This window comes from Acinonyx jubatus, chromosome B2 (assembly GCF_027475565.1).
Source record: "Acinonyx jubatus isolate Ajub_Pintada_27869175 chromosome B2, VMU_Ajub_asm_v1.0, whole genome shotgun sequence".
In the NCBI taxonomy this organism is placed as follows: Eukaryota; Metazoa; Chordata; class Mammalia; order Carnivora; family Felidae; genus Acinonyx; species Acinonyx jubatus.
The window spans coordinates 138,655,516-138,683,465 of NC_069385.1; the positions used below are offsets into that span (position 1 = coordinate 138,655,516).

The 27,950-nt window shown below is 42.7% G+C and overlaps 2 protein-coding genes and 1 pseudogene across 4 annotated transcripts in view; 1 reads left to right on the forward strand and 2 right to left on the reverse strand.

Moving 5' to 3' along the window:
• Window positions 1–12,507, reverse strand: part of DEK (DEK proto-oncogene) — a 30,391-nt gene extending 17,884 nt beyond the window's left edge. Inside the window, exons 1-7 of one of the 3 annotated variants that reach the window (XR_008298757.1) lie at window positions 12,343–12,507; window positions 11,770–11,929; window positions 8,466–8,567; window positions 8,108–8,217; window positions 7,049–7,143; window positions 5,060–5,180; window positions 463–651 (exon numbers count right to left, since the gene is read on the reverse strand). Coding sequence is in view for 2 of the 3 variants with exons in the window: in XM_027040392.2 (XP_026896193.1) it covers window positions 463–651; window positions 5,060–5,180; window positions 7,049–7,143; window positions 8,108–8,217; window positions 8,466–8,567; window positions 11,770–11,920 (768 nt within the window). In the remaining variant the exon portion in view is untranslated. Of the gene's footprint in view, window positions 1–462; window positions 652–5,059; window positions 5,181–7,048; window positions 7,144–8,107; window positions 8,218–8,465; window positions 8,568–11,769; window positions 11,930–12,053; window positions 12,196–12,342 lie in introns of those variants that run through there. The other 2 variants (XM_027040392.2, XM_015088094.3) reach the window with 2 other exon arrangements.
• Window positions 12,508–24,004: 11,497 nt separating this feature from the next.
• Window positions 24,005–24,165, reverse strand: LOC113593974 (uncharacterized; annotated as a pseudogene).
• Window positions 24,166–24,511: 346 nt separating this feature from the next.
• Window positions 24,512–27,950, forward strand: part of RNF144B (ring finger protein 144B) — a 182,643-nt gene continuing 179,204 nt past the window's right edge. Inside the window, exon 1 of the mRNA XM_027040395.2 lies at window positions 24,512–24,701. The gene's annotated coding sequence lies outside the window, so the exon portion shown is untranslated. The remainder of the gene's footprint in view (window positions 24,702–27,950) is intronic.

Sequence of the window (27,950 nt, forward strand, 5' to 3'; positions counted from 1 at the left end):
CCCAAGTAAAAGAAAATGGCAGGGATTCCTAAGTGGTACAAAACTTGCCCACCCACCAAATAAAACTCAAATGCTATTATGATCATTAAATCATCCCCAATGAGTTGAGAAAAACTGGTGGTTCTTAAACCCCTTGCTTTCTACATAAAACAGAATAAAATGGCTCCGTGCACACACTCTTCCACTTCCCACTGATCTACTCTAATCTTCAAGGTCCAGTTCAAGTCCAGCCCACACCAACCTCACTCTTCCAACTCCTAAGCTCTCACATGGCCATAAAACCAAAAGCTCCATAAGGGAAAGAATTTATACTTAACTATTTCTCTGTCTTTGTAACTAAAAACAACCAATACGGTAGATAGTTTCTAGAATCTGTTTTCTGGCTATACCTATCATAAGACAGGAATATTTAACTCTCCCATGGAAAGAAATGAGAAAACCCACAAACACCCAACATTTTACCTCTTCTTCGCTTTCTTTATCTTCTTCATCTGAAGACTCTTCCTTGTTTTTCTTTTCATCTTCATCGCTGCTGGATTCATCTGACAGAATTTCAGGACATTTGGTTCGCTTAGCTTTCCTTGCCATTCCAGAACTGTTCCGTTCCTTTTTGTTGCCTTTGCTAGAAGTTTTCTTAGATTTTGGCAATGGCTGTGTACAATAAAGATAACAACAATGGGCTATTATATTTCCAAGTGAATCATTTTTGGTAACTACTTCTCAACTCAATTATTCTTCTTGTTCCATCTCAGGGGATATTGCCAAACTTAGCAGCTTCACAGACAACAATTCATCTTTAATGTATCAAGTAAATCTTTCTGTCTGAACTACCAATACCCCTTCATTTGTGTTCTCACACCTAGGCAAGACTCTTTCCAAATGCTGAAATACATACTCTGTGTTCTGACTAGGATTAGATGCCCAAGTACACACTAGATTAAGCTCAGAGAGTTACTTACATGTGGTCAAGGGCAATATCTTGAGTTAGACTTACAATTCATTTCATTCCTTGTAAGCATTAATGGCCATGCCAGAGGAGCTTCTTGCTTTAGGGGATGCTCTAATCAAAGACTAGAACCATCCATAAAGGAAATAAAACCTCACTTTACACATCCTGAATTTATGAACTATATAGTTTGTATTCATATTACCTCTGGGCTCTACTTGTGCTAATGTCAGGTTTATATTCTCATTGACTCTAAATATGCAATTAGTGTTGGGTATGTTAATTATGAAACTAATTAAGAAACACAAAATACACGTACTGCTATTACTTTGATATTCAATTAAAGCATGCATATTTAAAAAGCAGAGACCATGTGAAGAAACAATTTGATCATATTAACCAGCAAATTTAATTCTTAAATGCTTTCTTAGGGGAGTATTTGCTAACTTCTGAAATTGAAAACCATAAAATCTTGCATAAAAGATCTGAAAATATATACACTGAGGAATTAAAATTATTTCCGAAATTATAGGTATCTACTATTTTTATTTTTTCCTGTTATTTTCTGCAATAAGCAGAAATTGTAAGGAAAATCCCAGAACATAACCTTATGATATACAGTTATATAAATGTTAGTGGTAACTGTAGGCACTATCTTTCATCAAGTTGGCAGAACCACAGGTTCTTTCTCTCCTAGAAACTTCCAGTCTAGGGGTCACTGTCACCTACACAAAAATTAAGAATAAGGTGGCTGTTTTGTGTATGTTCTGTTCTCAGGTTATGTACAATCCATAAGATAGCCTCTAGCTGCCCAAACAACCTATTCTTCCTAAAGGCTGACTGGCCTACAGCCAATCTACGTCAGTTCAGAAATTTTAAGTTAGTATGGGGTGATTATGTGTCTCAGTTGGTTAAGCATCTGACTTCGGCTCAGGTGCTGACAGCTCAGAGCCTAGAGCCTGCTTCAGATTCTGTGTCTCGCTCTCTCTCTGCCTCTCCCCTAAATCACACTCTCTCTCTCTCTCAAAAATAAATACATGTTAAAAAAAATTAAAAAAAAAATTAAGTTAGTAGACCATTGATATTTCTCAGAGGGGTTCTCTGTAAGTTTCTATAAAAAAACTTCCTTGAACGTATATGGATATCCTTGTTATGCAACCTGTTACAATTACCAGCTAGTACCAGGAACCAAATCCATTTGGATAAATTCTGGAGAAAAGGTGACTCTGATTGTCCAAACTCCCTATTCAATCAATATATGAAATCCAGGACTCAAATATATTAGAAAAGTGTGGTATCCCTTACTATCTCAGTTCAGGAACCAGATACAGGCAGTAAGAATATAATCTATATAAGGAATTAGTAAAGGAGAAGACTGGATGGGTGCAGGATAATCTACACAGGAAAGTGAAAGAATGTTAAACCATTCAAGTAACCAATCAAGAAAATGCAACTTCCAAAGACAAATAAAGAAGCAGCAATATATACATATTTTAGAGCCTTCCTGTACTGGTCCTAAAAACAGTTAAACCTTAACCAGAACCCAGTGTCAACAGCATCATCACTTGTTGGAAACAAAATCTGAAAAATAATCAAACTAGAAGTATAACAAAAAAAAGATAGTAAAACAATGTTAATTCAATAATTTTATTACTATGGGGACAAAAATTAGTTACTAATGAGTTTGTAGTGTTTTTCTTAAATGACAAAAATGTAGGTAGTACAGAAAATAACTTGAGATTGATATCAATAGATTAAGAAGTAATCATCACAGAAGCAGATATGAAAAGTGGATACAAGAGTTAGATTCCATAAGAAAGACTGAAAGAGTGGTTCTCAAAATACGGTTCATGGATCGTAGGGTTTCCTGAGACCCTTTTAGAAGCCCACAGTATCAAAATTATTTTCATGATAACATCAAGACATTATTTTCTCTCTTCACTGTGTTTTGTACTGACTGATATTTGTACTGACTGCAAAAGCAAAGATGGTTGTAAAATTGCTGGCACTTTAGTACTAATCAAGGCAGAGGCAGCAAACTGCTAGGAGTCATTATATTCCTCATAACCACACACTAGAAGTGAAAAGAAAAAGGTGTTTTAGAATGTCCTTGATGAATCAATAAATACTAGTGATGTTAACTTTCAACCTCTAAGTACGTGACTTTATGACATCTGGGTAACAAAATGGGAGGTACACCTCAAACACGTTTGCCACATACTGAACTTCACTGGTTTTCTCAAGAAAAAGCACTTGCACAATTGAGCTGGGAGCTGAGCCAGCCACCTTTTTCATGAAACACCATTTGTAAAAGAACCGTCAAAGTATGCCTTTTCAGACTCAGGTATTTAAAAGACATGTTCTCAAAATGAACGTGAGCCTGTCACTTTAAAGAAAATAACTGATGGTATTTATTGCCAATAATAAATTTCAAAACTTCATATGGAAAATTCACGTCCATAACCATGAACTTAACAGCCTCCTAAAACCTAAAGGTTTTTCTGATGAGACAGTGATTTTATTGATTAATGACTTGACAGTGTTTAATGGAAACGTGCCAACATTTGGAAGATCTGCACAATTGAAAAAACCAATAATTTCCACCTGGTGAATGCAGGTTTCAGAGACCACATTACAACTAACCTTTAAATAAACTACCACTGTGGAGTTCTGGTGGTCTATCAGAGAATATCCATAATTATGTAAAAGTTTTTAAAGACACTCTTTTTCTAACTACATACTGGGTAAGGCTGGATTTTCTTTACATACTTCAAGCAAAACAATGTGCGATAGATTGAAATCCAGAGCAAATAACAATATAGTGGTCTTTTAAGACAGACATGAAGAGACTTGGAAAAATATAAAACAATGCCATTCTTCTAGTTTTGTTGAAAGTATATTTTTCATATAATACATTACTTTTGTTAACATGTAGTGGGCTTACTGGTATTTAAAATTTTTTGAAAAAAATAAATAAAATTTTTTCAGTTTTACTTTATAACATAGTAAATATCAAAATAACCCACATAAGCAAAAGCTTCTGGAGTCCTCATTAATTTTTAAGAGGGTAATTGGGTCTTAAAACCAACACATTCAAAATCACTGATTAAAAGAATGTAAACATATCCCTCAAAACCTAAACAACTTCTGAATGGCTTCTGGGAAAATGGTATTCAATTTGTCACATGAAATTCTTAAGAAGTACAGGTCTGTCCATAGTAAAAGTTTAAAAAACAGGGAATCTCTCATTTTTAAGCAAACTCAAAACACATAAAAAAACCCCAAAACCAAATCAAAAAAACCCCCACCATAGCCCTTGGATTTATAGCTATATGACAAAAATATTCTTTATCTGTCTTTCTCCAGCTAATGGTAAATCATACCAAGAGCAAATAAAACCAAAGTTCCAGAGCTATTTTCTGGTTCCTAATCCTTATGCCCTCTCCTCTCCCTCACCGATGGTTTTCCCCTGAACTCCTAGGTCCTCTAGAATTTTCCGCAATTTCTTTGCTAACAAAATGAGGAAGATTATGAAAATATTTACTGACAGACTTAAACTGAAAGTGCAAAGTCAGGTTTAATAGACATTTGAAGTCAGTAACGAGTCCTATGTTAAACAATTAAGGCAAACCTAATCTGAATTTTAGGAAGAGTGGGGGAAAGTATAAGGCCATTTTACTTCCAACCATTATTCCAGTGTCTAGAAAATACCCAGTTCTATATGCCCATCTTATCTTTCCTCACCTGGTTGAAGGTTGCATACGTTCCCCATCCAGCCTAACACCTCACCCTCAATTCAACCTGTTTCTGTTCTTCCAGTTCCTTCTAGATATAAAATCCTGAATACTTAGTTTGCATTTCTGTCCATTTGACATTAACTTAGTTAATAATTATTTTTCTTAATCTTCTATCTTCTGTATCTGATAAGAAGACAAATCTATATGCCTCCTATGCTATTTCTATCATGAAACTGGTGCATGTTCTTTGAAAGCAGAAGACACTACTGAATGTTGAGAAGCAATGCTGCTAACAAACTAAACTGTTCCATAAAAAGAGAAAGGAAGGACAGACTATAACTGATTCATTACTGAAATAGTAAAAATTGGTCCTCACTTTGCCAGAAGGCTTTGGATGCATTAAAAAATTCAAGATCCTCTTCACCAGTTCGCTATTTACACCTGATCTCTCCAAATCAAGAACCTCGCAGATGCTCTTTAACATGGCATTTCTAAACCTAAAACAGAAAATGAAAGAAACCAAGTTTGTTATGTAGCAAAGTTTATAAACATTCTCCACAACATAAAGGCAATAGCTAACCACAGTCGCTCAGGTACAAACATTAAAAAAAGCATGGGGGCAGGGGGTAGGCGCCTGGGTGGCTCAGTCAGTCAAGTCAGACTTCAGCTCCCGTCATGATCTTACGGTTGTGGGTTCAAGACCCACCATCAGGCCCTGTGCTGACAGCTCAGAGCGTGGAACCTGCTTCAGATTCTGTCTCTCTCTCTCTCTCTGTCTCTCACCCACTTATGCTCTCTCTCAAACACTAAAAAAAAACAAAACAAACAAACAAACAAACAAAAAAAAAAAAACAAAAAAGGGCATCCAACCCAGGGGCACCTGGGTGGCTCAGTTGGTTAAGCATCTGACTCTTGACTTCAGCTCAGGTCATGATCTCACGGTCCTGATATCTGCACTGACAGTACGGAGACTGCTTGGGATTCTCTCATTCTGTCTGCCCCTCCCGTGCTCTCTATCAAAATAAGTTAAAAATAAGTCCTTCCTTTAAAAAAAAAAAAAAAAAAAGCATCTAATGTTTCTCTGAATATGGGAAGTACTTTCCAGAAAACAATAAAAAGCACTTTCCTAATAATCTTGATTAATGTATAAAATACAACCAGATAGGATTATTAATAAATTGAAAATACTATTTACGAGTTAAGCTTTTTAAATTAAAAAAAAAATTTTTTTTAAACATTTCTATTTATTTTTGAGAGACAGAGAGAGACAGGGCACGAGCGGAGGGAGGGGCAGAGAGAGGAGACACAGAATCTGAAGCAGGTTCCAGGCTCCGAGCTGTCAGCACAGAGCCTGACATGAGGCTTGAACGACAAACTGTGAGATCATGACCTGAGCTGAAGTCAGATGCTTAACTGGCTGAGCCACCCAGGCACCCCTTTAAAGTTTATTTATTAAGAGACAGAGAGAATGAGCACGTGCTTGCAAGCAGGGGAGGGGCAGAGACAGAGAGAGGGAGAGGAGAGAGCCTCAAGTAGGCTCCACGATACCAGTGCAGAGCCCAACTCAGGGCTCAAACCCATGAACCAGGAGTTCATGACCTGAGATGAAATCAAGAGTTGGGACACTTAACCGAATGAGCCACCCAGGTGCCCCTACTAATTAAGTTTTAAAGGTAGTAAAGGAATAAACTAAGTCAATTCACTAGAAAATAACGTAAGAAGTTTTCAATACTATAAAATTCATGGACTTAATTTTTCTGGTTGGTGATTATAAGACCAGTGCTCTAACCCCTGAGCTATGGAGCCAAACATAGCTAGTGATTAAATACTAGATTTTCCCCTCAGCACTCCTACTGTGATGAAGGAACAATCATCTCTATTATTTACTATTTTTAAACTATAAAGGATTTAATAAACAAATGCTCTTAATATATCATCTTGCTTGCATTGTGGTAAAGAACACGTTTTCATCAAATTGATTATTTTCAAAGTAGTTTAAATGGTACCTACAAGTTGGGGGAACAGAAAGGCTGGCAGGAGATAAAGGAGGGTGGTGGATTTTTCACTCTATTCCCAAGGCTTGCATTTTGAACTGTCTGAATGACTTATTTGCATATGCTTCTAAGAAATAGAAGCATTTTTTAATGTGAGTTTTCAGTAATCTTAACAGTAACTACTTATGGGAAACTAATGAATATCCCAAGTTAACAAAGATCCCAAGATCTTAACAAAGAATGTTAAGATCTTGGCATTAAAAGCAAAAAATTAGCAGTCCACTAAAAATGTTTGGATGGACTTATTTAAATGTTTAAAAATTAACTCAAAATACATTGATCAAAACACAATACATTGAAAAATAACTTACTTTTTCAACATTTCTTCCTTCTTTTTATATTGGACACTTCCTTTTTCAAATGGAAAGCCACTGAACTGACCCACATTCTTCTTTAATGAGGACACCTGAAAATGTTTCCTTTATTATTAATGCTATTTATTACCCAGTAATGTACATAAGAAAAATTCAAAGCCAACATTTGTATTTTCAAATCTGTTTCCCAGTTATAGTATTGGTTTATTCAACATTTCTTAACTCAAAACGGAAAATAGTATTTGTCACTCAAATATTAACGTTATAAAAGGCTTAAAAATTTAATTCTTTAAAAATAACAATTTGAATTGAACAAATTTCCATCTGGGAATTTTTATTGACAATTAGAGAACTACAACTAAATGTTATCTGACAGTATTAGGGGATGTGGAAAGTCACTTCTTAAAAAAAGATCCTTTCCCCAAGTAATACACATTACTAGTAATATTTATTTCTTATATGAGAGAGTCATGGATTTTATTTTTTGAAAAGAACAGAAGACCTCCAATATCCAAAAGTTATATGATTTAACAGTAATGAGACTTGTGTAAATTAGATTGTAGTGAGATCAAATGAGATAACACACAAGATTCTAACATCAAACTTCACTGTCCTTGCAAAACCCAGTTTCCTCAATTATATGAAATAGATTTGTTTTAACAAATCCCCAAAGAATTACCACCTAATTTATCAGATATTTGCTCAAAATGAGATACAATTATACTTTATCATTTTTTCTGAATAGCTGGAAACCTTCCCAAAATAAATTTCTTCTAATACATTTAAAGATCACTAAAATCACCACAATTAAAAAAATTCAGTTTGGCATAAAAACTATACTACAAAGCCTGGATATTACAATCCTAACTGCTAATATCCAACTATGTATTCTGTGATAAATCATTTAATAAATGTGTGTTTCAGTTTGTTCATTTGTATGGTACAGAAACTGAACTAGTTGATTGCTGAAGTCCTTTCCAGAACTAAAATTATATGCTTCTATTGCACAAATACATAAATATGTTACTAGATTAAAGACATAAAAAATGTCTTAACTGTGCCAGGCCTGTTGTAAAGTAGTTTATGTAGATTTCTAAGTTCATCCGTTTTCTTTTTACTCAGGAAGAAATGTATCCTTTCAATTTCACAAAGTTTCTGTCCTTTTCCTAGGAAAAAACACACCGTAATAATTAAAGTTAAGCACTATTATGTGTTAATAGATTTACAGTTATTTTAATGATGGTTATTTTTACAGCATAATTTATTTATAGCTTTTGCTCAATAGGGCAAACTAAATGAAATTATACCATTAATATATAACTACTTAGTAAACACTAAAAACTGAGCACTGCTGACCATAAGTTTGATATTTAAACATTTTTAGTGTCAAGTGAAAAGAACAGAATAAACTTACCTTGTGCAATTGTAAATGGCTCTCTCTGTAAGGAAGAGACTTGCATGGTCAATCTCTCCACTTTTTTCTTTTCCCTCTTGCCTTCCACGATCAGACTCTTTTCTAGAAATTAATTTAATACTTCTTAAATAACCAGAAGCTTAAAGAACATATTAATTTTATTGGATAAACATATAAGGAAAAACTGCAGAAATCTCTAATACTTTACTCTTCTCCTGAGCATGGTTTTGAGAAGCAAATGAGAGATGAAAAATAGTTAAGTTAACAACATCACTGAAATCTTTTTTTTAGAGTAACATTTTATTTGCCTGGCAAGTCACAAAGGGATCCAGTTTAAAAAAAAAAAATCAGAAAGCAAAAAACTTTTATTCAACTACAATTATTGCTAATGAAAGTCCAGTCACTTTGTGAACTATCACCAAGGCCGACTCTTTAATTAGACCTAATTCTGTTGATTGCAATTTAGTTTATGGTACATCATCAAATAGCTAGCTTGGGCTGAGATTATAAGAACTTCAAAAAACATACAAAGAAAGCAATAATTCAGCAAGCTGACGAAAGAAAAACAAGGACCTTAGCTAAGGCAGAGCAGCCTAATGTTGCTATAAATAGGGCAAAATTCTACAAGTTCACATTTACTGCAACTGACTGGGAAGACATTATTTTGTAGTTCAGTAAATGTTTATAACAGTGGTCATAAATCATTCTAAAAAAAGTTAAACTGTTTATGGTGTGGACTGCTTTAAAAAAAAAAAAGGCTAGAGGGGCACTTGGGTGGCTCAGTTGGTTAAGCGTCTGACTCTTGATTTTGGCTCAGGTCATAATCTCATGGTTCCTGGGATCGAACCCCAAGTAGGGCTCATCAGCAGAGGGCCTGCTTGCGATTCTCTCTCACCCTTTCTCTTTGCGCATGCATTCTCTCTCTCAAAATAAACATTAAAAAAAATGCATAAACATTTAAAAACATTAAAAAAGACATCTATACTTAAAAACTTAAACCTTTAAACTTAAATTTCTAAAATGATTTACACCCACTGACACAAATTCAGATAAAAAAGAGAACACTCTATCACTGAACATCCTTTCATTCATTCAGCTGAATGCTTGTTTTGTGCAAAGCCTCACTAGATACTAAGGGGGGGGGGGGCGGAGATGAACAGATGATGAAGATACTGAATATCCTGAAAGACATCACGTCTACTGGTGGTGTTTAGTCACAAATATACTCCAAGGAGAAGGTGATACACACCTTAGGAAAGATACAAATAAAAGTTCTCCGAGTTGAACACAGTAATTATTTTTGGATTAAGGAAAAACGATCAAAACATTTGGAGGTGGCTTTGAAAGATTTGGAGACATAAGGATTTGCGCAGAAAAAATGAGTAAGGATAAAGGGATTCCGGCAGGTATATTCTGGCAATGGTGTGCAGAGGGAAGAAAACACACTCTAAAGCAATCCCTGTTATCCTGCTGCTGAAACCCTGACTGACTTAAACCATTCTGCTTGCCTCTGATTACCATCTATGAGCTAATGGCTCTCCCGATCTGCATCCAGTCAAGAGCTTTCTAAGCTTCACATCAACTGTCAGAGCCGCCAGTGGACAGCTCCACTTCGTGTCCTCCAGGCACCTAACTCAGTGCGCTCAAACAGAACTCCGAATCCTCTCCACACTTGCTCACCTTTGTGAATTAGGTTTTCCAGAAAATGGTAATACTGTCAGCTCAGCTGCCAAAGACACAAACCTAAGAGTCATCTTTTATACTAGCCCCTCCCCACCCAAGTCAAGTCCACCCTTCTTTGGCAGACTGCGCTGTCCTGTTTCTGAGATGCCCCAGGAGTACAATCAAATTTTCAGGGCTAACTGGGATAAAAACCTTCACAATTTTAGTTGCTCCACAAACACGTCAAAGGAAGGAAACAGAATAATCAATTAGAACAACTACAGAATTCCTTGGGGGTAATTCTGGAGAAAAAAAAAATCGCATTCTGAACGGTCATCTGGCCCCTAAGCATTACTGTATCAACCACAGGTAGTATTTTTACACGATTTCTATAATTTTTTTCCTGACAGAGGAATCCATCATCCCTGTGGTATAGAAACTTGGTCTTTAAAAAGAGACTAAACAACAAACAAAAAATCGGAGGTAAAAATACTCAGAAAATTTTGGACTAATAGTTGAGATACTGCAGCCAATTTTTAGTTATTGTATTGTGAATAACTTAAAAACAATTTATAATTTTTTCCAACCGCTTCAGTACTTAAATGTGGAAATGCTCCGATCTCAGAGCACTTACCACTTCTAACAAACAAAAAGGCATGCCGTGTAATCTCAACCCAGATCGTAGGTATAAAATGCTGACCTGGGGCTGGTTGAGGCTTAAAAGAAACGGGACACTTAAACCCGGGTTTGGAAAGAACAAACTTCTTCCCAAGTTTGGCTGGAGCCACATATGAAACAAACCTGGATTGGCCTAATACCATCAAAGGACGCTAAGAGAACCGTGATACAGATTTTTTTAAGTGACTGGAAAACATTTTAGGAACCTGGCATACCCGGAAGTGGTAGTGCCCCGTGCATGATGGAGAAAGTGATGCTCTATCAGTCCCGCATCCGGTAAGGTCCTCCTGCTTCAGGCCTCCAGGCAAATAATGGTTAATAGTGCACTCCTGCAACTCCAAAACTGAGACCAGTTTCGGAGCTCTTTCACAGTTCACCGCTTTCCTATTTAACTACTTTCTCGAGCAGCAACAGCTTTCACTGGTGTTTCCCCATGAGAGTGAACTCCCCCAAGCCTCTGCAAAGGGCCTCTGCTGAAGTTCAGCAGATGCATGGAAAGTTGTCAAAATATCTCCAGGACTAGCATGAATAACGTCTTCACGTCTGCATGTGTGGTTTCAGGAAAGACCTCGCAAGAACTTCAAAAGGCAAAACACCTGTACTTAAATTAGCAGAAGATGAAATTAAAAACAGCAACCCTAGCGACTTCAAAAGCCAACAAACAAGTCTTAAAAACAGATCTGAAACTTAGAAACGTCCTGTCAAATGACGAAAACGTTGCGAACGCAGATTGCTGGCCACAAGTCCACCGCAACTCCCAAATGCGTAAATAACAACGCTAACAGCTATTTTCCACCAACCGGAATTCACCAATTCTCTGCCACTGCTCAACACCAAAAAGGGATAAATCTCGCCAACATTCTCGCCAGAGATCCCTCCGATTCAGCGTCTCCAGGCGCAAAAAAAGGAGGCAAGAAAACGGTTTTCTGTGAAATCCATCACCAGAGACGCGACTTTCTCCCACCTTTTTCTTCCTCCTCCTCCTCTTCCTCCTCCTCGTCGTCCTCGTCCTCCTCTTCACTTTCCTCTCTCGGGCCGGGCATTTCGGGCTCTTTCTCGGACGCGGGCTGGGCGGGGGTTCCCTCTCCCTCTGCAGCTGGGCCCGAGGAGGACATGCTGTCGACCTGCGGGCGGGCAGAAAGCCACACGTCTCGGTCCCCTCGGCCCCGGCGGCAGGGACGGGGCGGCCACCGAGACCTGCCCGACCCTTCACGGCCCCAGGACGCCGGGGGCCGCGGGAAACCCGACCTCAAAGTTGCCTCCTCCCGCGGCCGGGACAGCAGCGCTTACTCCCCGGGGACGGCTTCCCTCCGGCTGCGGGCATTCCCGAGGCGGGAAACCGCGGGCGCCGAGCCGCCCCTCCCTCCGCCGGGCCCGCGCCGCCCCCCGCCCGCTCGCGCCGGCCCGCGCCGCCGCCGCCGCCGCCGGCCGCCCCGCGTCCCCTCCCCCCGCCCCAGGCCGCCGTCCAAATGGCCGCGGCGGTGCGGGCGGGCCCGCGGCGCCCTCTCGGCCTCCTCTGTCCCGACGCAGCCCTCACCGCCGGTGCCGGCCGCCGCGGGCCTGGCGCGCGAAGGCACGAAGAGGCTCCGGGAGGCGGCGGCGAGCGCCGAGGAGGAGGCGCGCGGGCCGCTCTCTGGCGTGACGCTCGCGCCGCGCTCTCGGCTCCCCCGAATCAACAAGATTTTCAAAATGGCGGTTCGGGAAGGAAAGCGGGAATGCGGCGGCCAATCAGGGCCGCGAGCTGGGAGTTGGCGCGCGCGGGTGGGGGAGGCGGGGCAGCCGGGCGCCTCCGCGGGGAGCCCGGGCCGGGGTGGGGCGGGGCCGCGAGGGGTCGCCCCGGTGGCGGGCGGAGGGACGGCGCGCTCCCGGGCCGCGCGGGCCGGCGCTTGGGCTCTCCGCTGGGGAGGCGTGCGGGCCGCGTCCCGGCCGGCCGGCCGGCCGACCTGGCGGGGCTGGCCGCGAGAACGCTAGGGGGCCTGCCAGGGCATTGTCTCCTCGGTTCCTGCCCGGAAAAGGGGGGCAGCCTGCGCCCGGGAGGGGCGGGCGGCTGGTGGTAGAGAAGTTTCCATCTCAGGAAGTCGCCACCTGCAGTATTTCACAGAGGTTGAAGGGATTACTAAATGAGTGATCTCCATTAGGGTCCAGAGATCGTGCTGGGGGTGAGCCCTGAAACCGCCGTATTTCGGAGGACCCCCTGCCTTGTTTAAGTTGCGTCCTAGGGAAAAAGACCCAACCACGTTCGAAGTTAACGTCACCAGAGACAAGTCGATTTCCAGATCTGTAAATGTAGCGAGTGTGTTTATGCGCGCGATTTCCAGACCTGTAAATGTAGGGGTGTGTGTGTGTGTGTGTGTGTGTGTGTGTGTGTGTGAGAGAGAGAGAGAGAGAGAGAGAGAGAGAGAGAGAGAGAGAGAGAGATACTAGAGGAAATACGGTATTGCCCAGTAATACCCGTGAATGTAGGGGGTGTGTGTGAGAGAGATAATAGAGGATGTCCAGGATTGCCCAGTCCAGACCCATAAAAATGGGGGAGATAATAGAGGACATACGGTATTGCCCAATCCACGCTCGTAAATGTAGGGGAATTGTGTGTGAGATAATACAGGAAGTACGGTATTGCCCATTCTAGGCCCCTAAAAGTAGAGAGAGAGTGTGTGTGTGTGTGTGTGTGAGAGAGAGAGAGACAGAGAGAGAGAGAGAGAGAGAGAGAGAGAGAGAGGGAGATAACAGGAAATACGGTATCGGCCACTCCAGACCCTCCTCCCAGAGTTCTAGGCCAGCTCCGCAGACACCTTTGAAAACTCTTTGTTACCAAAACCGAATGTAATATTTCTGCCCCTTTCTGTATGTGATGCCCTTCGTTTCTTCCCCCTACTCAACCACAGCTGTCCAAAGGATCCTATTACTCAATGGACTTCATGGAAATAGGATGAGTTAAATTTGCCTGAATGGACTCCAGATTGCAGGGCATAAATGAGACATTTTCTTGGAATCCTCTCTTTTCCTTTTGTGCCCCTAACGAGAACAAACCAATTCAGTCGTTTCTACCCTCAAATCTTATACTATTTTCCCCACTTTACTGATGCCACTCAAATTCTGTTCACTCTTTTGCTTGGATTTCCACACAGCCTCACTGTTCAGGTGGCTTCCACATTACCACCCCCACCCCCCTGCTAGTCACACAGCAGCCAAGGTGACTTTTTTTTTTTTTTTAAATCCCAGATTGGGTACTCCCTTGCTTAAAACTCTTCAGTGGTTTCTTACCATACTTGGAAGAAAATTCAAAATACTTATGGTTCGGGGCGGGGGGTGGGGGGCGCCTGGGTGGCTCAGCCGGTTAAGCGACCAACTCTTGGTTTCAGCTCAGGTCATGATCTCATGGCTTGTAAGTTCAAGCCCCACATGGGGCTGTGTGCTGACAATGCAGATCCTGCTTGGGATCTCTCTCTCCCTCCCTCTCTCTCTCTCTGTCCCTCCCCTGCTTGCTCTGTGTCTCTCAAAATAAATAAATTTAAAAATATACTTACGGTTCACAAAGTCCTATGTAATCTAGTTGTTGACGTTTCACCTCTCTGAGACCTTTGGCTGTTGCAACCACACAAGCCTTCTTTGATGTTCCCCCAGAAAGCCTGGCTCATTCCTACTTTTGAGCTTTCTACTTTTTTTCCTGCCAGGATCGTTTCTCCCTCCATCTTCAAATGGTTTGCACCTTCACATCATTTAGCTTTATGCCCATGTGCTTCTGCTACCCCTACACCATCACTGTTCCCTTTCCATCCTTTTCCATTCATTCATGTATCATTCAGAAGTATTTGCTGAGCACCTGCCTCCTGTCCATCACTGGGAGCTAGGGATCAGGACTAAGCCCCTGCAGTCTTCAGGCTTGCATTCTGGTTGAGACAATGAACAAATAAGTGACTGTATTGAGTGACTAATTTTGTTAAAGGTAAAGCAGGCTAAAGAAGATAGGAAGTACCAGTAAGGTGGACGGGACTTTATTTTGCATATTTGATAACTGTTAGTAAGATGACATTTGAAAAGAGACCTTAAATAAATGAGAGTGCTGGAGAAAGACTGGAGATTCTAAAGAATCCTCTCACGTAGTGAATGTAGGGTATAAGAAGCAGAGAGGAGTCGATGATGACTTTTGTTTTCTGGTTCAATAACTAGAAGAATGGAGTAGCTAGTTACCTAGATGAGGAAGACCTCTGGTTGAGGGGTGGGGGACAGGGCTTCCTTTTTCTTTGATGGGGGAGGTGGGGAAGGGAATCAGTTGTTTTGTTTCGGACCTACTAGGTTTGGGATTCTTATTAATCTAAATGGAGATTCAGAATAGGCAGTTGGATGTGAGAGTCTGGCATTCAGGGGAAGAAGCTCTAGTCAAGATATAAATTTAGCACTTGTCAACATGTAGATGGTATTTAAAGCCCCGGGACTGGCTGATATTATTAACAGAGTGAATATGGTAAAGATGAGGAGAGGGTCAGGATTGTACCCTGGAGCTCTCCAGTGTTTAGAAATTCAGGAGAGAAAGAAGAACCAGCAAAGGAGAGGGAGCTACTGCAGCCAGGAAAGGAGGAAGAAAATCGTGGAAAGCTGTGTCTCAGAACGAAGCCAGATGATTGTCTAAGAGGGAGAAAGTGATCACTTGGGTCAGAAGCTGCTAAACGATCAGGTGACAAGAGAACTGAGCATTGTCCATTGGCTATCACGATGATGCGTTATCAGTGACAACAGCTGTTTCTGTAGGGCTGATATTCGTGAAGGTGCCAGGAGTGAGGCTATAGTGAGACAGGTAGGCAAGAAATGGATTTAGACACTTTCTAGGAATTTCCCTGTTCAGTGGAGCAGAGAAATGGAGCAGGAGCTCAAAAGGAGTTTGGCTTTTAAGAAGGGAGAGGGGCGCCTGGGTGGCTCAGTCCATTGAGCATCCCACTCTCGATTTCAGCTCAGGTCATGATGTCATGGTGGTGAGATCGAGCCCTGCGTTGGGCTCTGCACTGGGCACGGAGACTGCTTGGAATTCTCTTCTTCCCTCTCCCTCTGCCCCTCTCCCCTGCTCATGTGTGCTCTCTTTCTCGAAGAAGGAGAAGAAGAAGGAGGAGGAGGAGGAGGAAGAGGAGGAGGAGGAGATTACTGAAGGTTCATATGATGATAGGAATGAATCAGTAGAGAGGGGGAAAGTTCATGGTGAAAGAGAGGGAGGGGACAGGAGCTGGAGCTGATCTAAGGTAGGTACGGTAGGGATATCAGGTTGGCTTCTCTGTAAGTGGATACTGAAGCAGAAGTTGGGTGCCAGACAGTTATGGGAGATCAATACCTGTGAAAGGAAGGGAGGGATGCAAGATTGGGCAGAAGAAGAGGTCAAACCTAGGCAGAACTGATGAAGCCTCTGCCAATCCCGTGGGGAGCTCTCGAGGAGTGCTCTTCAGAGTGTCCTTCCTGGTCGGACTTTCAGAACCCCGTCTTGCTTAGCCACTGCGTGCACGCCACCCCAGAAAGGGCATGACTTCAGGCCAAGTGACTCCATGGCTGCAGCAGACCCGGAGGGAGCTGATAGATGGGCTCTCTGCGGCTGCGCAGCAGGTCCTGCCTTGACGGGGGATCTGGGTGGCACATCTCCATGTAGACCACAAATGAGAGGTTGTCCTTGGATGGGACAGTGGACATTTTCTACACAGTAACGAGAGAAAGTAGAGCCTATGGGTCCAGGCGCTGGGTGGGGTTTGGCACACGAAGTGGGAGTTTTAGAAGTTATTCCTTTACGTTTCTCAGTGAAAGCAGGAGCAGAATCACTGACAGCGAGCGTGGGAGGAGATCGTGGGAGGTTTCAGGAGAGAGGAAATGCGAGTTAGTCCTGGAGAATGGGGATGAGTGGATTAGGGAAGGTAGTGTGGTTGCCAGGATGCTTCAAGAAGGACCCAGTGACATTGGTGTTCATGAGGTCAAAGCACCAGTTAGGCTTATGGTTTTCCTCCAGCTATATTCATCTACTTGGGAGTAGCTGGGAATATGGCAAAGGTTTGGGTACAACCAGGTTGGGATTTTGCCAGGCAAGTACGAAGAAAGGAGAGAGGGAGGAGCGAGTTGAGGGTATGGACAGGACACTGGATATAATGATGGAGCACAGAATCTGAGCTGAGCAGGGAAGAAGGTCAGGCAACGAAAGGGGTGAGACTTAGTGAAAATGGGTCAAGATCCAGAATTTCACTACCCAAAAGTTTTACTGTCTGTCTTCCCCACTAAAACGTAAGCTCCTTGTAGCTGCAGGCACTTTGGGTTATTCATTGCAGTATTCTCACCCTCTGAAGCAGCCCCCCACCCCCACCCCGGCACATAGTTAGCGGTTAATGAATATTTGCCAAAGGAATGCACACCTAATTCTTATTACTCGCTCATCACAAACATTCAGAACGCTTTTTGTTTAACGTGACGAGATGATGTGTTAGGACTGGGCAGGTTAATTTGGCAAAAGTTCACTTTACAGCAGTTTAGCGGCTTTGTTTAACATCAAAAGTTTATTTCTTATTCTATAAAGTTTTCCGTCAGTTGAGGCAACTCCCAGGGCTTCTAGTCAAGTGGTTTACTCATTGCTCTAGGCTACTTTGATCTTGTAGAGCCGCCATCTCTGCACAAGTGCTTGGAGTTCACGGTGCTAGGGGAATAGGAAAGGAGGAGGACTCGTTCCTGCTCTTCTAGGGTTCTGCTCACTGGCCAGTGGCCAGATTAGTCATAAGACCCCACTGAACTGCAAGGAATCCAGGCAACATGGGGGCACATGTGGAATAATTGGTGAGCGTTGCTGTCTGCACATAAGGGTCTGATAATTGCAACCAGATAAGGCACAGTTGAGATGAACAGTGCTTGTGTGTTGGTTTTATTTTGGAAATACTAACAACGCTGATTCTTAAAACTTTTTTTCTCATTTTGGCTTGAGAAAGTTTTTACATACACTGCACACATATATCTATCTTTCTCATACACATATCTAACTCTTACATGCACATATCTATCTTTCCCAGACCGTAAGCTTCAAGGGCAGAGACATGTCCATGCTATTTATTATTCTCTCCTAGTTCCTGGATCAGTGTCTGACTCATAGTAGATACTTTAAAAATATTTGTTTAATTGAAATGAACCCTCTTGGTTCTTAGTGGCATGAGTCTATTGTTTGGATGCTATTTAAAGACCTTCCAGCAATATATCAACTCAGTAAATTAACATGGCTTGAATAAACTGATGACCAGATTCTTATTTAAACCTCGTCATAAATATAAATATAGTGACCCATTTGGTCCTTCTAAAAACAAGATATCATACTCTATTTTGGTAGAAAGAAGCTGGCCAAAGTACACAGTTCAGTAATTTGAGATTAGGTTTGAAAATATGTGACTGCAACAATATCCAGTTGGTTGATAAACTGGATATTCTTGCTGTGACAATGGCCAGGGAAGGCTGTTCAAGGTAAGCAGTAGGAGAAGTCAAGGGAAATGGTGGTGTGATTATAAAAGCTGGAGGACCAAGGGTAAGTGGTTACCAGATTTTGGCCCTGGTATGTAATTTTGCTCTATATTTGGCAAGTATTGTTTGTGACATAGTTCATGAGTATATCCTTATCAGCTGTTCCATTGAATGAGACCAAAGAAATAGAGAAGCATGGAGCTTTGGTATTATTTCCCTTGTTGACTGTCAACTAAGATCATCTGTGGCGAAGGGGGCTTTTGTACCTATGGACTAATATTCAGTGCTTAGATTATATTTAGTGCCATCTCTGTTGGCCAGGTCATAACATCAGAGGCAGTGAAGTGTTTTCTACTACAAGTTGGCTAGAAATCATCAACATTGTCACAAGAGTATCCAAATGGGGTGTTGTCTTAGGCAAAAGATATATCTAGATCACACCCATGTTTACCATTCTGTTGGCTTCCCATATTACACACAGGACAGAATTCAAACCTGCAACAAAATGTATGACACTCCGAGCCTTTACTTGTCCAGCTTTATCACCTACTCTTCCTTGCTATTCATACAGGCAACCTATCTTTTTTTCTCCTTCTTTCCTCCCTCATTCCTTCCTTCCTTCTTTCCTCTCTCTCTCTCTCTCTGTCTCTCTCCTTACATTTTATATGAGATATAATTGGCATGAAATAAAATTACATAAAATATCCTAGGGGAACCTGGCCGGCTCAGTTGGTACAACATGAGTCTCTTGATCTCAGGGTTGTGAGATCAAGGGGCAGGGTTTACTTAAAAAAATAATAATAAAAAGAAGGTATCCTATCAGATGAGTTTTGACATATGTTTACAGCACAGAACCATGACCACAGTCAAGACTGGGAACATATCCACCACCTCCAAGTTTTTTTGTGCCCCTTTGTTATCCCTCCTGTCACCTGTCCAATCCCTACCCCTGGGTAATGACTGATCTTCTTTCTGCCACTATAGAAAAAAATACACCCAACTCTAAAATAGTCCTATAAATTTTGTTTTGAGTATAGCCTTTTATGAACTTATTCTCTAAGTGAACTAGAGAAGGCTTGGGTGAGTGTTTATCCCGTAGGCATTTTGGGTTTACAAAATTAAATTTAGAATAAACACATATTTGCAAATTAGGAAAAGAAAATTGTCCCATCCACATCTCAAGTTAATGCAGTTGTTCTCAAGTGGGATGGGTGTGGGAATTTTGCCCCCAAGGGATTTCACATTGTCTGGAGACATTTCCGGTTGTCACAACTTGGGGAGGTGCTATTGGCATCTAGTGGGTGGAGGCCCAGGATGCTGCTAAATGTCCTCTAATACACAAGACAGCCAGCCCTCTCAACAAGAATTATCTGGTTCAAAACAGCAGTATTGCTGAGACTGAGAAACCCTGATAAAACGCAATGTACTTTCTTTAACTTGTGCTCCCCAAAACTGCTCTCATAAAGACCCAACAATCATCCCCAAATAGGCAATTGAAAGGCTTCTTCTGCGTGCTCCTATAATAGTATTTAGCTTCTCTACAGCACTTGACACTCTTTACCATCCTCTTCTGTCTTTTAAAGTTTATTTCATTTATGTTAATAATCTCTACACCCAGTATGGGGCTTGCACTCATGACCCAGAGATCCAGAGTCTCATGCTCTACTGACTGAGCTAGGCAGGCACCCCATCATCCTCTTCTTTCAAAATCCCTTTCTCTTGCATGACAGTGTCTCACATGGCATTGCTTTCTCTTGGTTCTCCTCCTCTGTTAGCTATCCTGCATCTGTTGATGTTGATGTCCTTCAGGGATCCCCATAGGCTCTTGGTTACACGTGATTTTTCTGGGTGCTCTCTTCCACATCCATAGTATGAATGATCTCTAGGTTGATAAAGTCCAAATCAATGCATTTAGCAACTTTCTCTTTGAGTATCCTACTCTTATCCACTATTAAGATTTCTTCACTCAGTATCCTGTCGATATCTGAAACTCAATAAATCAAAAACGAAACCCATTCTCTTCTCCAGCAAATCTCTCCCCTTTCTACTGATTCATCTCATCTCTTTGTTGTCCACCTTGTTGCTCAGACTTGAATATTTGAAGTTATCTTTGGCTTTTCCCTTTTCCCCAACTCCCCACATCAACTCTTCTGGATTTTAAATCTCTAGATCTAACACACCTTATCTTTCAGGCTATATTAGCTCTCTCCCTAAATGCTGTAATAGAATCCTTCCTAGTCTCTGCCTGAAGCCTCATCCTTACTGAAAACCAAACAAGGAGTAATCTTGCAAGTTCTACAGACTAACTATTGTGTTTGTTTAGCAAACAGAGGTTAAGCTTTCAAAACTCAAAACATTGCCTTCTCCGTGAAACATTCCTTGTGTCTCTGTGAAGTTGAGATTCCTCCTCCCCCTGCTGTATGTTCCTCTACTGCTTCCTTCCTATCATTATTACAGTACTTATGAAATTACATTGTAATTACTTCTGTGCCTACCTTTATAATAAACTTTTATTAAGTTGTCTGCCTAGAGCTTTTTCTGAAGAGCTGCCTTACCCCCAACTCCACAAATACCCTTCCCTCTTCATCCCCAGTTCTGTGTTGGCCACCATCTCCATAGTTACACGAAGAACTCTTGTGGGCATGTGTTTACATCATGACCCTGACACCTTCTCTTCCTTGACCTGGGCATCTGACCCAGGTAAGGCTGGTTAATCCCCTCCCTGGAGATTTGGAATTGAGAGAGAGAGAGAGAGAGAGAGAGAGAGAGAGAGAGAGGGAGAGAGAGAGAGAGAGAGAATATGAAGATGAAAGTGAATTAGGATAAAGAAGGAACAAAGAATCATGATTATATTCAATTTGCAGTTCCAGATTGCTGAGAAAGCCCGTCTGTATCCACGCATGCAGTTTCCAGGTGAGAGCCCTGCTACCTTTTAAGCAATTCCCTTTTCCCCCTTTGTTGTCTCCACTGCATTTCTGTTACTGGCAACCATCGTATCCTAATTCATAGATCTACCTACTGTGAAATTCAAGGACAAAGACTCACCCTTGGTTATCTTTGTATATCCAGTATTTACTATCAAGATACAAAACACAGTAGCTACAAAAATATCTGTGGAATGAATCAAGGAAGGAAGCAAGGAGGAAAGGAAGAAAGCAGAAAGAAATGAAGAGAAAGTAAAAGGAGAAACAAATGAAAAAATATGACGGAAAATTGAGGAGAATACAATTCTAATGAGAGAGAGAGAAGGCAGTAAATCACCTTGAAACAACAACAACAAAGAAAAATGAAGAGAGTGCTCTAGGGGTAAAATATTTGGCTGTCTTGGGGCACCTGGCTGGCTCAGTTGCAAGAGCATGCAACTCTTGATCTCAGGGTTGTGAGTTCTGGCCCCATGTTTGGGGGCAGAGATTACTTAAAATAAAGATGTTTGGCTGTGCTCTGCTCTCCTGTCCTAAGGTCAGCCTGCTTCCCCCTACCCCCACTGCTTTCACCTGTGCCCATTTGCTCTCAGAGTCTGGTGAGAGGACCCAGCAAGAGCCCCGGTGCCTCCCAGCACCCCAGCCCTGGCACTCATGCCTTCTTTTGGATCTGATTACAGCCCACAGTGGTTGCAGCAAGGTAGCTGAGCTCCCAGCCATACATGTCTGCAAGCATGGCATCATAGAAGTACAGTGAACTTGGATTTCAGACAGATGGGTTCAGATTGAAGAACGTCAATGACTGTTGGTAAACAACACTTTCTAATTTCTATTTACTTCCATTGTTTCTCAGTATTTACCACCACTGACTCTCCTCTGCCTCCATGCATCCCTTCAGGAAAAGTTTGTCTCTCTAGGGACTTGTCATAGGACTGAACTTAGATGCCACAAAGGCAGGAGGATCTGCACACTGGTATGCACCGAGTAGTGCCCATTCTAGAGTTCTCCGCGTCCTTCTCATCCCTATCTCCCCTCCTCATTTGTTTTCTGCTTGCAGCCAGCAGTCTTTCTCAAGCAAAAATCTGATCTTGTTACCTTGTCTGTGACATTTCAATGCTTCCCCATTATCTGTGGAATCAAGTGCAATTTTAAAGCACAGCCAGCAGGGGCACCTGGGTAGCTCAGTTGGTTAAGCAGCCAGGCTGTTTCGGCTCAGGTCATGATCTCACAGTTTGTGAGTTTGAGCCTTGCGTCAGGTTCTGTCCTGACAGTGTGGAGCCTGCTTGGGATTCTCCCTCTCTCTCCCTCCCTCCCTCTCTCTCTCTCAAAAAATAAAGCTAAAAAAAATTTTTTTTTTTTTAAAACATGGCCTAGCAGACTCTACATAATCTGGCCTCTGCTTACCTCTCCAGTCATGTCTCTCCATTCTTCCTCCGAACCACTGGCACTCCCTCACCCAAGAAAGAATCCAACAGCCATCATGAGCTTCTTGAAATTCATTGAATTGCCCTGTTCTTTCATAACTTTGGCTTTCTCTCCACGCTTTTCCGCTACTGGAAAACTCTTTCTCCTGCTACTCTCCTGTCCCTGGCCAAGTTACATTCATTCTTCAGGTCTCAGCTTAAAAGCCACTGCCTCTGGGCTTGTTGTAGACTACCCTCCAGGTGCACCAGCATCATGCATCAGCATCGGAGCATCTACTTAGTTTTTGTTTTGTTTTGTGTACTTATTTATTTTGAGAGAGAGAGAGAGAGAATGCGGGGGAGGTGCAGGAAGAGGGAGAATCCCAGGCAAGCTCTGCACCTTCAAGCATAGAGCCCGATGCGGGGCTTGAATGCAGGAACCATGAGATCATGACCTGAGCTGAAGTCGGATGCTTAACTGAGCCACCCAGGCACCCCGAGCATCTAATTTTAACAGCTGTTCACTGTGCATCCCTCTATTCAGCTCTGTGACGTTAGGGATGTTGCTGTTCTTTTATTTTTTTATTTTTTAATGGTTATTCATTTTTGAGAGAGAGTGCAAGCAGAGGAGGGGCAGAGATAGAAGGAGACACAGAATCCAAAGCTGGCTCCAGGCTCCAAGCTGTCAGCACAGAGCCCCACACAGGACTCGAAGTCACGGACTGTGAGATCATGACCTGAGCTGAAGTTGGTGACTCAACCGACTGAGCTACTCAGGCATACCATGTTGCTGTTCTTATTAATTCTTCTACCCCTAGCACCCAGCAGTGTCTTGAACTAGCAAGCTTTCAATAAATATTGGCAGAATTAAAAAAAAAAAAAAGCTGGAGTCTCTTTAATAGCCATTTGCATTGTCCAGGGCTCTGTTACAAACTTGTTGTTTCATCAGTTGATTCCTGGCATCCTTAAAGTTATGAGTGACATGACTGGCTATGAATGAATAATGTTGTGATGCCTCTAACCTATTCCATAAATATACATCACATTGATAGGTAAATGAATGAATGAATAAATGGAGTGCCAGTTAACAAATCACCTTCCACATTCCCAGTAGGGATTATGTCACCACTCCCAGCTTCTGCATGTTAATGATACAGTGATGTTTCCACAGATCCCTTCCCGTCGTTCTTATCTTTTATACTATTCAGTACGCTCTGCCCATTGCTACTTCGTTGGCCTTAGAACTCTCCTTCAATACATCCACCTGCTCCCTCCCAGAAGTTTGGCTTCAGAAGTGCCTCTTTCCTGAGAAACGGAGGCTCCAGACATGCTCAGTCAGCAAAGCCAGGTATAATTAAATGCTTTCGCCTTGACTTGGGGCCCTGACAGGTGGCAGGTGTGGACAGTGCTGGCAAAAGAGACCTGACCTGTCTTGTCTTGCACAGCTGAACGTACCCTTCTCGAGGCCAATCTCAAGTCCTGGCAACCCAAGTTTAAGTAGTGGGGACGTCTACATTTTTAAACTGATAAGAACAGATACTACACTTGATCTTAGCCAAAAGGCCGGGAAACGATACATTTTTAAAACAGTAAGATGGAAGGAGTTATTTTGGAAAAATTAAAATGACTGGCAGGCGATTCTCAGAGCACAATCAAGCGTTAAGTGATGTGGTTAAGGCTAGGGAGGACGGAGGAGGCAGGGACGAATGGAAGCTGTGCCTGCCCTGAACCTCGCTGGGTAGATGGAAGATTTTAGAAGGGGTTTTCCGAAGTCGCCCGGCCCCAGAATTTCAAGGACCACAGTCGCTGCCCCTTCCGAAAGAGAGCGCATTTCTGGGGGAGGTGTGTGCGTGCACGCGCCGGGGGGAGGGAGGGCTCGGGAGAGGGGCCACCGCTCTCCGGAATAAACAGCAGGGGGAGAAGGGGAGCGCGGCGGAGGGCGACGTGCGGGCGGGCGCCGGGGGCGCGGGCCGGGGGAGGGGGCCCCGGAGCGCGCGGGGCGGCTGGGAGCCGGCAGACCCGCGCGCCTCTGATACCTGAAGCGTCGTCCGCAGGAGCTGACAGCGGACCCTCCCCGTGTCCCTGCTCCGGACTCGGACCTCGCGCGCAAGGTAAGCAGGGGCGCGGGGTGCGCCCTCCCCGGAGCGCAGCCGGGCCGGCCGCACCAGGTGCCGGTCGGACCCCCTCGTTGCGCCCTCCGCGGTCTCCTGCGCACCGCGCCAGCCCCGGGCTGGGGGGTGGTTGGGGGGGGGGGAGAGATACGGGATCCTCCGCCTGCTGCGCTGCTACCCCGTGGCCCGCGGGACCCTCGTCCGCCTTCCCCAGGGCAGCCTCCGAAACCCCGCACCCGGGCTCGGCGGCGGGGGGTGGGGTGGGGGACCGGGTGGGCTCGCAGGCGGGAGGTCGTCCACCCTCTCCAGGTGTATGGCGCAAGCTCCGGCGCGCCGTTCTCCCCTGGACTCCGCAGTAATTTCCAGGTTGAACTATCGCAGCTGCTGTCCTTCCAAAACATAACCCCCCCCGCCCCCACCTTCTGTTTCTATTCCTAACTTTGAGGTGGGGGTGGGGGTGGTAATAACCCTCGGTCGAGGTAGGTGAACCGTCTTATCGTCCCTGTCTGCACTAAACAATAGGTGGAGGCGCTTTGGGGGTTATTTTCCCCGAAAATTAAATACTGTGATGAGTTTACAAGGTTTTCTGGGTGACTGCGGTGCCTCTAGAACTTGATCGCAGCCTAAAGCAGTAGGTCCCGCTGGAGCGCGGAGATCCTGATTCCGAAATGGGAGGAAGGCTGTGTGCGCGCGCGCCCGCGAGCTTCTGTGTCTTGAAAAATCAATCCAGGTGATGGAGACGTGCTCTTCCCCCCCGTAATCACTTCAAAGTGTCCGAAAGGTCGGCACACGAGGGACAGGGGGCACCCAATTGATGATAAGCATCACCTGGAAATGGTAGCGTGCCCGGAGAATAAAAGCCGTGAAGGCTGGTTTCCTTCAAGTTGATGAATTTGGTGGGGTGGTGGGTTTTGAGTTGGCAATTTTGGGAAGGGAGGGTTAACGTGCATTTGAAATTCAAATAGAGGGTGGAGAGAAATACCATACTTCTGAGGGCCCTTGTTAAAGAGTTAGCTTTGAAACCTCACATTTTTAAATGTAAGAATTCCTTCAAAAGTACTCTGGCGATTAGAAAGGACTGAGGCCTATTCCGTGGAAATCAGAAAATCTTCCCCTACGGTGCTTACATTGCCTGACTTTCTGCCAGTGACCCCTGGAATTTTTACATGTTGGTTCCTTTAAAGCTGAACATCCAAGTGCACTCTATCTCTAGGAACCGGAAGGAAGAATTATCATGTATGTTAATTTAGATTCTGTTTACATTCCTAATTATTTGAACCAAGCTCTTCTACGCTGAATTGGTTGAGTGTCTGTAAGTTATATTGTATTTGAACTTGCACAAAATACTAAATGTTTCTCTGCCTTGCACTTTGTCATAGATGTACCTCTATTGCTTTTCATATATATCTGCATCTGAGCCATTCTAAGTACTTACCAAACACTCAGAGTTACCTCCCAGGGAAAATATTTTTATTTTGTCTGTCTTTGGAAAATTGAGGTAAAGGGCTAATTTTTTAAAAATACCATTCAGTAGGTATCCTATGAAATCCTCCAACTTTTTATGGAATGAGATGCTCATTATGAAATGGGGCTGGAATTGGGTACCTGCTTTCAAGGATATTAAGGACAAGTAGGAGACTTGAAGCGTTTTGAACTTTTAAGAAAAGAGTCACTGTCTAGGTATGGAGCCAATGTGATTGTTTTCCTGGCGAAGTTTTTCTCCTTTCTAAAATTAACTTTCCCCTAGGAAAAATAGTGCAGATTCACACGATTCAGCCAACCAAGCCGAGAAAGCACTATTTGAATTTTAAAAGTGACCTTAATTCATCCCTATGGATCTCGTGTTTGCAACCTATGCCACAAAATATGCAGAAATAGTCATCGCTTGCTGACCTTTTCAAAGCATTGGCTTAATGAGGGGTGTTATGGACAGAGTACAATATGATGTTATGACTTGTGTTGGCTTAGGCAAAACTACTATCATTATTTTCCTAAGGTTTTTTGTATAGATATGTGTACAATGGGTCTGGGACTTACATAATTATGTATATATATGTAACACATGTTTTTAATAGGAACAAAAACCCACAATATTTTTCTTTGTGGCAGAACACTGTAAGCATTAGGTTTTGATTACTTTTTCATGGAAATTTTTAATATGACAGAACTAAAAACTTGAAGGAAATAATTCCATAAAGATCTATTTGGAACTGAAGGCCTTTTTAATAAAAGATGGTTGGAGCCCTTAGCTGTATGCTTAGCATACGTGGAACAGTCCTTTGTGAGTGAGGAAGGGTGATGGGTCCCATTCTGGCAGCCTCAGACAGTAGATGATTAGACCCTGCCACTCTCTTTCAGACCTTTAATTTGCTCTGTAACTTGATGCTTCACTGACCCCACACACTCCCTGCCACGCTAGCTCACAGAGGAATTGCTGGCGCTCTGGACTGAATTAAAAAAAAAATTTTTTTTTTCCTAAGTATTTATTTTTGAGAGAGAGAGCATGCGCACGGGGGAGGGGCAGAGAGAGAGGGAGACGCAGAATCCCAAGCAGGCTCCAGGCTCTGAGCTGTCAGCACAGAGCATGATGCAGAGCTTGACCCATAAAGTGTGAGATCATGACCTGAGCTGAAGTCGAAGCTTAACCGACTCAGCCACACAGATACCCCGGGTTGAATTTTTTTTTCTTCTCCCTCCGATCAATTAGAACATGTTTGCATCGGTTGCAGAATGCAGTTACATGTTTAGCACTGTATTCTAAGAAATACCTTTAGCCACAAAGAGAGTAACCTCCATGTAGCCTAGATCACAAATTGCCTTATTTAGTCATGCTATATTAATTTCCCTTGATTCAACGATGTAGAAATAATAGAGTCCTGGAGTATTAAAATTGGAAGGCATTTTAGAAATCATCTAGTTTCTAATAATTTCTTTCTACAGATGAATATTAAAGCACTCCTAGCCATAATCCAGACTTTGAAAGAAGACATTAAATTTTATATTCTTTCCAGTTCTTCTAGTAATGAGGAATTTGCTCATTTGAAATGAATTTATACATGAGTTCACTAAAGTAGGAATGGCAGCAAAGTAAGTTGCAAACCTCAGCTAGATTTCCAATGAATCTCAAAGTGTGACCTTAAACGGCATTTAAAAAAATGTTTATTTATTTTTGAGAGAGACAGAGCATGAGCGGGGAGGGGGCAGAAACAGGGAGACACAGAATCCGAAGCAGGCTCCAGGCTCTGAGCT